Genomic DNA, 12,643 nt, shown 5'->3' on the forward strand with positions numbered 1-12,643 from the left:
CAGATCCACAAGCAGCTGGTTCACATCTCTTTAATGAGATCAAAGGCTCCTGTGTATGTCTTAGGAGATAGAGCTAGCACAGTCCCCCAAACACTGCCCTTCTCCTCAGGACTCCAGCCCTTTCAGACCGATTCTAGGAGGGCAGGGAGAGGCCGAGGAGAACTCAGGGAGTTGGGAGCAGGGCTGTTTCTGGTGGGCAAGTAAGCCACCCACCCTCCCCAAATTGCTTATGGGATGTCCCCTTCATTGGAAGCCAGCCCCACAGGAGAGACCTGGGGCACAGGATTTAGGGGCCGTGCACAGGGGACTGCTCCTCCACATCTGGTGGGGTGGCACTAGCCCTAGCCTCCTTGACTGGCTCCCCCTCACTGGAGTCAGGACAAGGGCAGAGCTCAATACCTGAGTCCCCAGTCAGGCGGCGATAGCGGCAGAAGGGTGGTGTGGGGGCAGGGCTCACCCCTGCCCCAGGCTCACCCTCCTGATGAGGAGGGTCACTCTGGTGGGAGGAAACATCTTCCACATTTGTTCCCTCTTGGTGGGCAGGGCAGCTAGAAGCAGAGGAGCAGCAGGTGCATTCACTGGAAGCAGTCGAGGGGCAGCCTGAGGCTGCAGTGTAAGGAGGCGGAGGTGTGCCTGGGCGGTGAACCACATCCTCATAGGCTGGGGGTTTGAAGGTGCTGAGGAGGCCTGCAGGAGAGAATGGCATGGTTGGTGGAAGGCAACAAGGGGTGGGGTGGTGGTCTCTTTCCTATTAGCAAAAAGTGTGCTTTGAAATGTTTGAAAAGGGAGTGTGGGATGAATCAGGGTCCTGTTTTGGGAGGGACCACTGGTAGTGAGCCCAGAGCCTCAAGTCACTCACGAAGATCAAGCAGTGAACCGGGAGGGACAGGGCCAGCCCCATGGCATGCCCCGTGGTAGGCCAACAAGTTGATCTCACGCTGCCGCTGCTGTTGCTGCAGCCGGAGTTTAGCTCGTCGATGGCGGAAGGCGCAACAGCAGCTAAAGAGAATGAGGACAGTCCAGAGCAGCCAGAACCCTGCAGGAAGTGAGGAGGGAGAGTCTTAGATACCTCCCAGGCAGAGAAGGGTCCTTGAAGGCTGAGGTCCAAAGGCAGGTGGGCAGAAGGACCCAAGAAGAGCCCTCTTGAAGACTCACACCAGAGCTCATAGTAGTAGGTGCAGCAGCCAGTCTCCCCGCAGCAGTGACCACTCTCACAGAGGTAAGGCTGGTTGTTCACTCCTGGGCACAGCTCTCGAAGCTGGGAGCAAGGAGGCACTTAGAACCAAGGGAGGTTCCAGCCCAAGGCACTGTCCATCCCCAACCCCTGCATACACATACACAATCCCACCCTGTAAACCAGGTTTAGCTCATAGAAATCTATGGGGAGGGGGAAGAGTGATGCTGAGAAGAGTGTTCCAAATCTGAAGGGCTGCCAGCATGGAAGAGGATCTGGAATAGCAAGAGTCAGTCTAGAGACCAAGATTAAGATGCAAGGTGTGGACATACAAAGAGGCAGATTTCAGCTCTGCATATAAGAGACTTATCTCATACTCAGGTCTGGCTCCCCAGGGTGTTTTCTATTAAGAGAGTATTTTGGCAGAAGCCAGAAGACAGTCTGAGCTATCTCAAAGTCTCAGACAATGGGTAAGGAGTTTAAGGTAATTTCCAAAGCCGTTTTCATCATCATTCCCCATGGTCTGCCAATCCCCACTCCCAAGCTGGATCTTTCCACCCCTGGGTCTCAGGCTTCCTAGGGTACAGGAGGGTCAGTGTGAGACCCAGAGCAGGGCTCCCAACCAGATGGGATTGCTGCGGGTGCTAAAGGATGGCATCCAAGGCGCGAGTCTGGAGTCCAGCTCTTCTCCAAATTGCTCCCTCAAGAGAAGACGCTGCCAGACTCGGTTGTGACAATAGGCACATAGAAAAACATCACAAATAACAGTTGCAAAACAGAGGGAGCCTCCCTGGGGCCTCGCTATGCCTCTGGTCACTGAAGAGCCACTGCAAGCTTCCACTGCAGCCACGGGATGGGGGTCTATGAAGCTGCAGGCAAAAGTCAACTGCATCTACAGTACATTACAAAGTTTAGACAAAGAGTGCAAGGAACATATCTAGGAACTTCGCAGTACCTTTGGCTCCGTGAGTTCCTCCCCCACCCCCCAAAAGGCAGGGACAAGGAAAGGGGAACGAGAAATAAATGGCTGTCGTGATAGGCTTTTGGAGCTGTTGGGATACCTGCTGTTGCGGCACCCGAAGTGCCCCCCAGTCCTCCTCGCTGCCGTTCCCGCCGCTGGCCCGAGCCATGCCTCCGCCTACAGCCCCCTGAAGGCCACAGTCTCCTCTACCGCCAGCCACCCCGCCCCTGCCACCTCTGCCGCCACCGCCATGGTCCCTGCCCGGCCCATCTCCGCTGCCTCCACCATCACTCCGAGACCGGACCTTCCATCCAGCGAGAGCTCTGCCAACTAGCACCCAGGTTGTTCCGTCCTACCAATCCACATCACCCTCCGACTGATGGGCCAATAGGAAAGATCACAGGCTTCTCCCTGTGACCAATCTACAGCAGCGCCTCCGCCACTCTCCCAGACAACAAGAGCTTGCACAGACAAAGAGTGGAGTAAGGTTCGACCCATGGCCCTGACTGACAGCGACAACAGCCAATACGGACAACAAAACAGGCTTTGCGTTATCAACCAATGAACGGCCGTCCAGAACAGCAAAGTTCCCGCTGATTGGCTTGAGCCCTATTTTCCAGATGACGCCAAACGCTTAACCACGCCAGGTAATCCTCCTGGAAGAGGCAGGGTCACAAATGTCGGCTGGAGTCTGGGCGCGGGCTGGCTACCGTTCTTGGGCCTGGTGGACGTTTCCCAGGCGTCGACGCAAGCTCCGGTGGGGGCAAGATGTGTGTACGCGGAATTGGCCTACCCATACCCCATTACCCCAATTCTGTAGAAGTCAAGGCACTGTATAAAATTTAATAGGGTGGGGAAGACACTGAAAACCGGGGACAGAGGAGAAGGCACAGAGTCCAGATTGGGTGAGGGCCTTAAGAAGCCAGAAGTGGGGATCCGGGGCCTTCAGGCCCACCCAGCCGCACCTGCAGGTTGATGCGGTAGCACTGAAGGCTGCAGAGTGCCTGGCCTGTGCGGGAGCAGGCATAGCGGCGCGGATGTGGACAGCCGGGGACAGAGCACCGAGGAGCAGGGGCAGATGGGGATGGCCGCTGAGACACAGGCGCGGGGGCGGGGACGCCAGGTGGGAAGGAAAGGGTGGAACCTTGTGCCCCGCTGCTGTAGCGCACCATGGGGGCCGGGGCCGCGGCCCGCCCTCCCCGCCTCTCGCCCCGCGCGGCCCCTCGGCCTCCCCGTCCACTGGGCGCCACAGTCTTGGTGAGGCGCTCAATAGTCTGGTTCTTGTGCTCCTCCGCCCGCCGAGCCGCCTGCAGCCGCCTCTTCCGTGCCCGCTCCTCTCGCTTCAACAGCATCTCCTCGGTGAGAGCAGGGGCCGGGCAGCCCCCAGCCACAGGTAGTGACAGAATCGGGGAAGGCTGACTTCGAGCCTTCTGCAGCAGAGCTCGCTAGGGAGAGACGGAAGAGATGTCAAAATAGAGAAGTGAGGTCTGCCTGAACGGGGGAAGGGGAGGAGGGGACATGAAAAGCAGGGTCTTGAGGAGAACAGGCCTTGAGAGAAGGGGTGAAATGAGCACCCTCTCCAGGAGCCCTTAATACTGCCTCCTCTCAGGTCTCCAGACTTCCAGCTTTAGATCCTTGACTCTCAAGGGGAAAAGTATTAGTAATGTTACCTTCCTGCCTTGTGTACCAAAACTCTGTACCAGCTCCCTGGAGGCTTTTTTGTTGTTGTTTTGAATCTTTTAATCTCAATGGATAGCATCAATTGGATAACTGCTCAAGCCAAAAACTAACGGTTATCCTTGATTCCTCTCCTTCCCCCAACAAGTGTCTGTTTCCTAAATATATCCAGAATCCATCTGATTTTCTCCATCTCTACCATTTCACCTTAGTTCAAGCCACCACCATCTCTTACCTGCTTCAACAGCTTCCTACCTGGTCTTGCTTCTATCCCTTACCACCACTAAGAAACCAAAGAAATCTACTGAAATACAAATCAAATACATCACTTCTCTGTAAACAACCCTTTTGTGGTAGTCACACTTATTCTTCTCCTTGACCATGATTAGGCATGTTCCGCTCTCAGGGTTTTTGCCCCTGCTGGTCTCTCTGCCGGGAAAGCTCCTCTGGTATTGTAAATGTTATCTCTTTAGAGAGGTCTTTCCAGACTACCCTATCTAATGTTGTTTCTTTTCTACTTCTTTCTATTTCATCACCCTATTTTTGTTATAAACCTTACAGTTTTTCGAAATTATTTATTTACTGCACAAGAATACCAGCTCCATAAGAACAGAAACCTTGTCTGTCTTTTCTCCACTGCTGATATCCCTGCTGCCTAGCAAAGTTCTTGGGACATGGAAAGTTCTCAATATAAATTTGGCAAGCAAATAAAGAATGAACTAACTTACCTGTCGAGCAGTGAGCAGCCGTTCATTGATCTCCTTCTTGAGATCTCCATTGTCATCCAGCTCCCCCTTCTCCAAGGCATCCAGCCACCTTTGTTCTTCCTCTTCCTCCTGACCCCCTAAGGCCCCGGACAAGTCCCGCAGTGGGGAGGGGGACAGATTACTGTCTTCATCTGGAAAGGAAAGTTGGAGAGCTAAAAGTGGAATTGTTCAGATGGGGAACCCTAATTTGCCCAAGTTAATACTGGGACACGCAAAATTCTCACCTTCCTCAGAACGAACCCTCTTCCCTTAACCAGGTATAATGAGAAACCCAGTTTCCCCACCTCCAGACCCTTCTCACCCAGCCAGGCACGGTACTGCTCAAGGGGGACTCCTTCCACAGGTTCCTCTTCATTGTCCACAACCATAAGGGGAGAGGGTGAGCGAGGACCCTCAGGGATCACAGTGAATGTAGGAACACTGCAGAGAAGCAACCACTCTGTAAGCTGAGCAATTGTCTCCTCCTGCTCAGTACATCCAGCCTTCCCTACACCCTCTTGGGTTCTTGCTGCATTAACCTGGGCCCTGCAGTCACAGCGTCCATTCTCTGTCTTCTGAAAAGCGCAGCCAGCTTCTGCTTCTATCTCTACCTGCTCCTGAAGTCCCCCAAGTAAAACCTCGGCTCTCTTGGCCTCACCTTTTGGTGCCCAGGACCTGCCCGCCCAACTTGATTTTGAGTTTGAGCTGGGGCTTGGCAGGAGACGGCTGCGTGGGCCCAGCCTCCTCTTCCTGGTAGTGTTTCTTCTTGTGTTTTTTCTTGTGCTTCTTGTGCTTTTTCTTGTGCACTCCGTGGCCGTGGGCACCCGCCAAACTCAACTCCAGGGCTTCCCCTGCAGAAGGAGAGCCTGTCAACGGTGTACATCAGGAGCGGGTCAGGGAAAGCCCAGAAGAACCCAATACCCCTGAGGGGTCCTACTCTTCCCGCGGTATTCGCTGTTACCATAACAACAGCCCCGCCTTTCTCCTTCCCACCTGTGGCGAAGTACCCAGGAAGCTCGGAGGAGCAAGAAAGGGACTCCTTTTCTGCGAAGGCCTAAGTTGCTTTATCGATCCGCGCTTACCCGGCTCAGGGGCCTGCATAGCCCCAGAGGTGCTCCCGCGCCGCCACAGCTTACTCATGGGGTCCTGCAAGGAAAAGGGGCTGAAAATAATCGGAACACAAGCAGACATACCTTTTCCGCCCCACGGAACAACTTATCTCAGCAAATAACCGGGTACTTCCGGTGCGTAGCAACCATGCTTGTGCGGGGCAAGCTTTGCGGTTAAAAATCCTCCGGAAGAAACAACGCTCCTTCCAACAAGGGTTCCGGACTCTTTGAGACCGGGAGCGGTCAGAGGGCCACGGCTTTCTGCTCGCTCCGCATCCACACAATCGAGATAAGACGCGCGGGCGATTCAATTATTATTACACTCAAGCGTGATGAACGTGTATTCCAGACCAAATTCGGGGCTAAGCTATGAGAATACAAAGATGAATATGAACACTTCTCTCTGCGTTTGAGGAGCTTACAATTTGGTGGAGTACGTAAGAAAGCGTATTGCCGGCAAAAGGGCTTAACAGCACAAGTGCCCTACCAGCAGGGCAAATGATATTTAAGCCTAAATTCTATATCAGTAGAGAAATGGATAAATGAATTATGGTGCATCTATCCAATCTGGAACACAAAAGCTAAGAGCTGATAAGTACTTGATAAGATTGACATGGAATTTATATCCAAGTGGGTAATAGCATTGGAAACAATCTAAGTCTGCCTCTAAAGAAAAACCAAAATAACTTGGTACAGGGATTTGATACATCCATACAGTGGGAAGCTATGCTGCCATTAAAAGAAATGAGGCCCCAGAAGGCTACCCAAGAAACTGGTGGCAGCAATTCCAATGGATAGTTGGGAGAACGAGGGTGAAGGGACTTATTCTTCATAATATACCCTTTTGTGCCTATTGTACTTTGTCTAAAACATGTATGTTTTACCTAATTAAAAAAAAAGGAACAAAGTAGATCTGTATGTGCTGACATATGAAATAAGAAAGGCAAGTTTCAAGATGAAGTGATCCCATTTATTTTTTAATTTTTTTAAATTAATTAACTGGTTATTTTTGGCTGCACTGGGTCTTCGTTGCTGCCCAAGGGCTTTCCCTAGTTGAGGAGCACGGACTCTAGGCACGCGGGGTTCAGTAGTTGTGGCATGCAGGCTCAGTAGTTGTGGCGCCCCGGCTTAGTTGCTCTGCAGCATGTGGGATCTTCTGGGACCAGGAGTCAGACCTGTGTCCCCTGCATTGGCAGGCGGATTCTTAACCACTGCACCACCAAGGAAGTCCTGTGGTGATCCCATTTAAAAAGGCATAATATGCTACTACATTCACAGAAAAAACATTAAGGAATATATACTATACTGTTAACGGTGATTACCTTTGCAAGCTGGGGTTGGGGAAATTTCACTATCTAGATCTGTAGTGAATTTCCTTTCCTTTCCTTTTCTTTTCTCTCTCTCTCTTTTTTTCTTCATTTAAAAATACTGCTTAGTAAGTTTTGTAACGAATTTTCTTACAGCCTATATATCACATTTATAATTAGAAAAAAGCACTGTATATAATATATATGGGATACATGTCTGAACAAGGTAGCAATAGTGAACATAGTAAGGGAAGAACTGATTCAAGAGACATTTCATTGATGAAATTTAAAGGAATTGATGAACAATTATATATGAGAATTCAGGAAGAAGTCAATGTAGTATAGTGATTAAGGTTAAGAGAATGAACTTTGGAGTCGGAGAAGCCTATTATCAAATTCCAGTTTATTGGCTATGTAACCTTGGGTTCACAGTTATTTAAGCTCTCTGAACCTCATATTCCAGCTCTGTAAAATGGAATGAAGTAGTGTCTCCTGCATAGGATTCTTTCAAGGAATAAAGCAAATCAAGAATGCAAAGTACCTAGGGTAGTATCTGGCACATAGTAGATGTTCAAAAAGCAAACAGCAACAATAATAAATGACTTCTAGGGACTTCTTTGGTAGTCCAGCAGGTAAGACTCTGCCCTCCCAATGCAAGGGGCCCAGGTTTGATCCCTGGTCAGGGAACTAGATCCCACATGCAGCAACTAGGAGTTCACATGCCACAACTAAGGCCCAGCGCAGCCAAATTAATAAATAAATATTAAAAAAAAAAAAGTCCGCATGCCACAGCTAAGAAGTCCACATGCCACAACTAAGACCCAGCTCAGCTAAAATAAATAAATAAATAAATAAAAATTTTAAAATGACTTCTATATTTCTAGCACAAGTATTAGAGAGAACATAGTGTTTTGTTTTGTTTTTTAAATAAATTTATTTATTTATTTTTGGCTGCGTTGGTTCTTCATTGCTGCTCACGGGCTTTCTCTAGTTGCGGCGAGCGGGGGCTACTCTTCGTTGCGGTGCGCGGGCTTCTCACTGTGGTGGCTTCTCTTGTTGCGGAGCACGGGCTCTAGGCACTCGGGCTTCAGTAGTTGCAGCACACAGGCTCAGTAGTTGTGGCTCGTGCACCATGGCATGTGGGATCTTCCCGGACCAGGGCTCAAACCCGTGTCCCCTGCATTGGCAGGCGGATTCTTAACCACTGCGCCACCAGGGAAGTCCCCATAGTGTTTTAAATAAAGATTAGAACATAGGAAGAGAAGCAAGTAAGAAGAAAATCATTTAGTGTTACCCAAGGTGAATTTAAATTGCATGTGGGAAATCAAAACTACAATGAGGTATCACCTCACACCTGTCAGAATGGCCATCATCAAAAAATCTACAAACAGTAAATGCTGGAAGGGGTGTGGAGAAAAGGGAACCCTCTTTCACAATTGGTGGCAATGTAAATTGGTACAGCCACTATGGAGAACAATATGGAGGGTCCTTAAAAAACTAAAAATAGAGCTACGATATGATCCAGCAATCCCACTCCTGGGCATATATCTGGAGAAAACCAGAATTCGAAAGGATGCATGCACCCTGATATTCATTGCAGCACTATTTACAATAGCCAGGATATGGAAGCAACCTAAATGTCCATCGACAGAGGAATGGATAAAGAAGATGTGTTACATATATACAATGGAATATTACTCAGCCATAAAAAGGAACGAAACAATGCCATTTGCAGAGACGTGGATGGACCTAGAGATTATCACACAGAGTGAAGTAAGTCAGAAAGAGAAAAACAAATATCGTATAACATTGCTTATATGTGAAATCTAGAAAAAATAATACAGATGAACTTTTTTGCAAAGCAGAAATAGAGTCACAGATGTAGAGAACAAACTTATGGTTACCAAGGGGGAAAGGGGGGTGGGATAAATTGGGAGATTGGGATTGACATATATACACTACTATGTGTAAAATAGATAAATAATGAGAACCTACTGTATAGCACAGGGAACTCTATTCAGTGCTCTGTGGTGACCTAAATGGGAAGCAAATCTAAAAAAGAGTGGATATATATATATACGTATAACCGATTCACTTTGCTGCACAGCAGCAACTAACACAACATTGTAAAGCAACTATACTCTAATAAAAATTAATAAAAATAAAATAAAATAAAGTGCATGTGGGAATGCCCAGATGGAGATGTAATACTGAAGGAGAAGCCAATGCAGAAGGTGTGATTTGGGGCATCATCATCAGCATAAAAATGGAGGTCCCCCTCAAGGGATGGGAATAGATGAGACATTCCAGAATGATCAAGCAGATGAAGAGGAAAGGACCAGGAACAAACCCAAGTGGACACTGGTCCTGAACAGGCAGGCAGAGGGACAGGCAGTGTTGGGACGAGATCAAAAGAGGCAATAAAGGTACCCAAAGGCAGAGATTATCAGCAGACGAAGGCTATGATGAACTGTGTACAGTTCTGTGAAGGCTAGGTTGAGCTCCAAGCAGAGTATGCATTCTAGCAGGGAGTGAAGGCAATAGTCCTGTATCACCAGGAGTTAAAGTGAGGGATCACCTGCAGTTAGTATTTGTCAAACATATTAGAGCTTATAACCTGCTTTCATATCCCTTCCCTCCCTTGATCCCCATGGCGGCTCCATATGGGAGATGCTATTGTTCCCTCATGAGGAAACTGAGGCTTAGAGAGGTTAAATGATTTGGCCAGAGCCACACAGTTAGGGAGTGGCAGAGCCAGCATCAAATAGAGACTTCCTGACACTAGGCCCAGTGGTGTTTCCTCAACATCCTGATGCCCAGCAGGGAGGAAGTGGTGACAGTAAGTAGCCATGTACTTCATTATTTTGTTTTGTTTTTAGTTTTGCTTTGTTTAGTGTCAGAGAGGTTTGAGCAGGTTTGTAGGCTGAAAGGAAGAATTTTGTCCTTCTGAAAAAGTTCTTAGCTTATTTTTTAAATATAATTTTTGAGGAAATAATTTCAAACTCACAGAAAAGTTGCAAGAAGAGTACATAGAGCTCTCTTAGCTCCTTAAATCAGATTCTACAATTATTAACCTTTACTATTTCCTCCCCTTCCTCTCCATTATCATTATTCCTATTCTGATCATTCTGAGAGCAAGTTGCAGACATGATGCCACTTCACCCCTAAATAGTTCACTGTGTATTTCCTCAAAAACAAGTACACAATTCTATAACCTTTGTGCAACCCTCCCAATCAGGAAATTAACACTGATACAATACTACCATCCTATCCACAGATCCCATTCAAATTTCACCCACTTCCCAATGTCTCCCTTTCCTTTCTAGGCCAGGATTCAAATCCAGGATCATGCATTACATTTCCTCATCATATCTCTTTGATCTGCTTTAATCTGCTAGAACATGTCCTCACTCTTTCCCTATCCTTTGTGACCTTCACAGTTTTAAAAAGTATAGGCCTTTGATTCTGTAGTATGTCCCTCAACCTGGATCCATCTGGTTTTTCTTCAAGTCAAGACTCTTAAATTCTTGGCAGGAGTACTACTCAAAAAATATTATGCTGTGTTCTTCTCAGAGTATCACATCAGGGGGCACATGACGTCAGCTTATCCCACCACTGATGATGCTAAACTTGATCACCTGCTCAAGGTGGTGTCTGCCAGTTTTCTCCAGTGTAAAGTCACCATTTCTTTTTTTCTAATTTGTTTTTTAATTTTTTTATTTGGCCATGTTGTGTGGCTTTCAGGATCTTAGTTCCCCAACCAGGGATCAAACTCAGGCCCCAGCAATGAAAGCGCCAAGTCCTAACCACTAGACAAAGTCACCATTTTCAACTTTGTAGTTAATGAGTATTTTCTGGAGAAATACTCTGAAACTACTCTGATATCCTGTCCCCTATATCAAACTTCCACCCACCAGGCTTAATAGCCATTGATGAATATTGTATGAATCAGTTCTACCTTAATAATTGCCAAGTGGTATTCTACTCCCGTTATTCCATCGACATGTGTTAGTTGGCATTCTATGGTGAAGTGAAGATTTCTTTTCTCCTTACATTCAGTTTCATATGTATTTATTTGTATCGGTATAGATTCCTGTTTCATTCAATGAGTTGTAATCTATTATTTATTTTGATGCTTAAATTTGTCCCAGATTTGGTCAGTGGGCATTTCTTTAAGATGATTTCTGTGTCCTTCTGACACATCTCCATCATTCCTTTAGCACTTTCTTACTTCCCAGCACTACAAAATGTTTCAGGTTCATCTTGTATTCTCCCTGGATAAGGGGTGGGAACACTTGGGAGGCCAAGCATTAGGGACATATGGCTGAGGTTATGCTGAGGCCACACCAAAGTCTCACCACAGGAACCTGCTGATGAGGATTTCCCTGCTAGCAGAGCCAGCCACTCCCCATGAATTCTCCCTGGGTCTTGTTCTCACTCTTTCAAGATTCAAAGTCCAGTTGGTAGCATTCCAGTTGGTTGGCTTAGGCCAACTGCCTACCCATGGGCTGTGAAGAAGCGGGAGGGAGGATGAATGTCCTTCTCCAGCTGCCATAAAGAGGGTAGAGCCTCAGCCTACCACAGTTGTCTGTGTAGAAATAGGAAGATAATTTGAATACTGGGTGGCTAATAAGCCCTTCCCAAATATCTACTTCATAGTTGGGGAGAGAGAGATACAGATGTAAGAAAAGGAAAAATTTGGAACTATTATGCAGTGAACAAGTGGTATATGGGTAAATATTTAACGAAATCTCCCCAGGGGAAAAAAAATAGCCCTGGTTTACAGTGTTCTCCTATTTCTGTTGTGGGAGTCCACCATGGCCAATTTCATTACTGAGCACAGAGTTGGCAAGACATGTAGTAGCACACCATGACATAGCATTTCAACCATACGGACACTATAGATGTAAACAACCTCAAGGGATAATGGGAAAACGCAGTAAAATAATTAGGAAGTGATGAGTTTTGAGTTATATCACCTTTGCTTTAATATAATTTATTTAGTTGTGAGTTTTTCTGATTCAATTATTAATTAAAGCTGTGTTTAACAGCTGGAATGCACAATTCCAGAAAATTCAGCAATTGTCTCTCACAAACCAGTATAAGGCATCAGCATGCCATGGCACCAGGCTGTCTCAGTGTTTTTCTCTGATGGTGGGGAAAGTGTGCTTTTGTTCATTTATTCTTTACTTTGTATTATTTTTTAAGTGGTAGAATAAAGATTGTTTTAAAAAACTGTATGTGTGTTTTCAAATAAGAATTTAATTAAAAAATAATAACTCCACAGAAACTTTGGCCCTTGTTTCTCTACCATTGGTTGAGAACAGTGTAAGCTGGCTTCCCAAACTCCAGTCACAACCTCCTCCAAATGATTTATGCAAATGGATGCCAGACTATGATCTCTAAAATATAACTTTGGTTGTGTCACTCCTTTCCCAAAATCTTCAGTCACATGGAGTGCAAATTCTCTGGCAGGATTTGAGCTCTACTTCCTTTCCAAATGCCTTCCATTCCTCCAGCTCTTGTCAGGGGTTTTTAAACCCTTCCTTAGGGCCCATGTCCCACAGGTGTGTGTGTGTGTGTGTGTGTGTGTGTGTGTGTGTGTCCCCGCGTGCAGCTGAGGGCCTCTGGAGAGGACAAGATGTGGGGCTCCAGCCCCTGCTTCTATC

At 47.1% G+C, this 12,643-nt stretch overlaps 2 protein-coding genes across 3 annotated transcripts; both read right to left on the reverse strand.

Moving 5' to 3' along the window:
- Window positions 1–16: 16 nt before the first annotated feature.
- On the reverse strand, window positions 17–2,715 carry WBP1 (WW domain binding protein 1). Its single transcript, XM_082427186.1, is given in 5 exon segments — window positions 17–307; window positions 310–687; window positions 860–1,036; window positions 1,156–1,258; window positions 2,236–2,715. Coding segments are annotated over 5 exon segments (807 nt in total). The 5' UTR covers window positions 2,305–2,715; the 3' UTR covers window positions 17–227.
- Window positions 2,716–2,958: 243 nt separating this feature from the next.
- INO80B (INO80 complex subunit B) lies at window positions 2,959–5,797 on the reverse strand. 2 transcript variants are annotated; one of them, XM_082427161.1, is made up of 5 exons: window positions 5,641–5,797; window positions 5,217–5,409; window positions 4,881–4,999; window positions 4,541–4,710; window positions 2,959–3,580 (listed from the first exon to the last, which is right to left on the reverse strand). In XM_082427161.1, exons 1-5 carry the CDS (start codon window positions 5,747–5,749, stop codon window positions 3,050–3,052), a joined length of 1,122 nt encoding a protein of 373 aa, XP_082283287.1. In that variant the 5' UTR covers window positions 5,750–5,797; the 3' UTR covers window positions 2,959–3,049. The 2 variants fall into 2 exon arrangements, with proteins under 2 accessions (XP_082283287.1, XP_082283286.1); XM_082427160.1 differs by having other exon boundaries at window positions 5,217–5,424; window positions 5,641–5,776.
- Between the last annotated feature and the right edge of the window lie 6,846 nt (window positions 5,798–12,643).

The sequence above is a fragment of the Balaenoptera physalus genome (assembly GCF_965194825.1).
Source record: "Balaenoptera physalus genome assembly, chromosome: 15".
NCBI classification, from domain to species: domain Eukaryota; kingdom Metazoa; phylum Chordata; class Mammalia; order Artiodactyla; family Balaenopteridae; genus Balaenoptera; species Balaenoptera physalus.

Coding starts and splice junctions, on each gene's coding strand:
- INO80B (XM_082427160.1), bottom strand. CDS start 5,749: ATGTCTGCTTGTGTTCCGATTATTTTCAGCCCCTTTTCCTTGCAGGAC. Junction 5,425..5,640: donor TATGCAGGCCCCTGAGCCGG/GTAAGCGCGGAT, acceptor CACCGTTGACAG/GCTCTCCTTCTGCAGGGGAA. Junction 5,000..5,216: donor CAGGTCCTGGGCACCAAAAG/GTGAGGCCAAGA, acceptor GCTTCTCTGCAG/TGTTCCTACATTCACTGTGA.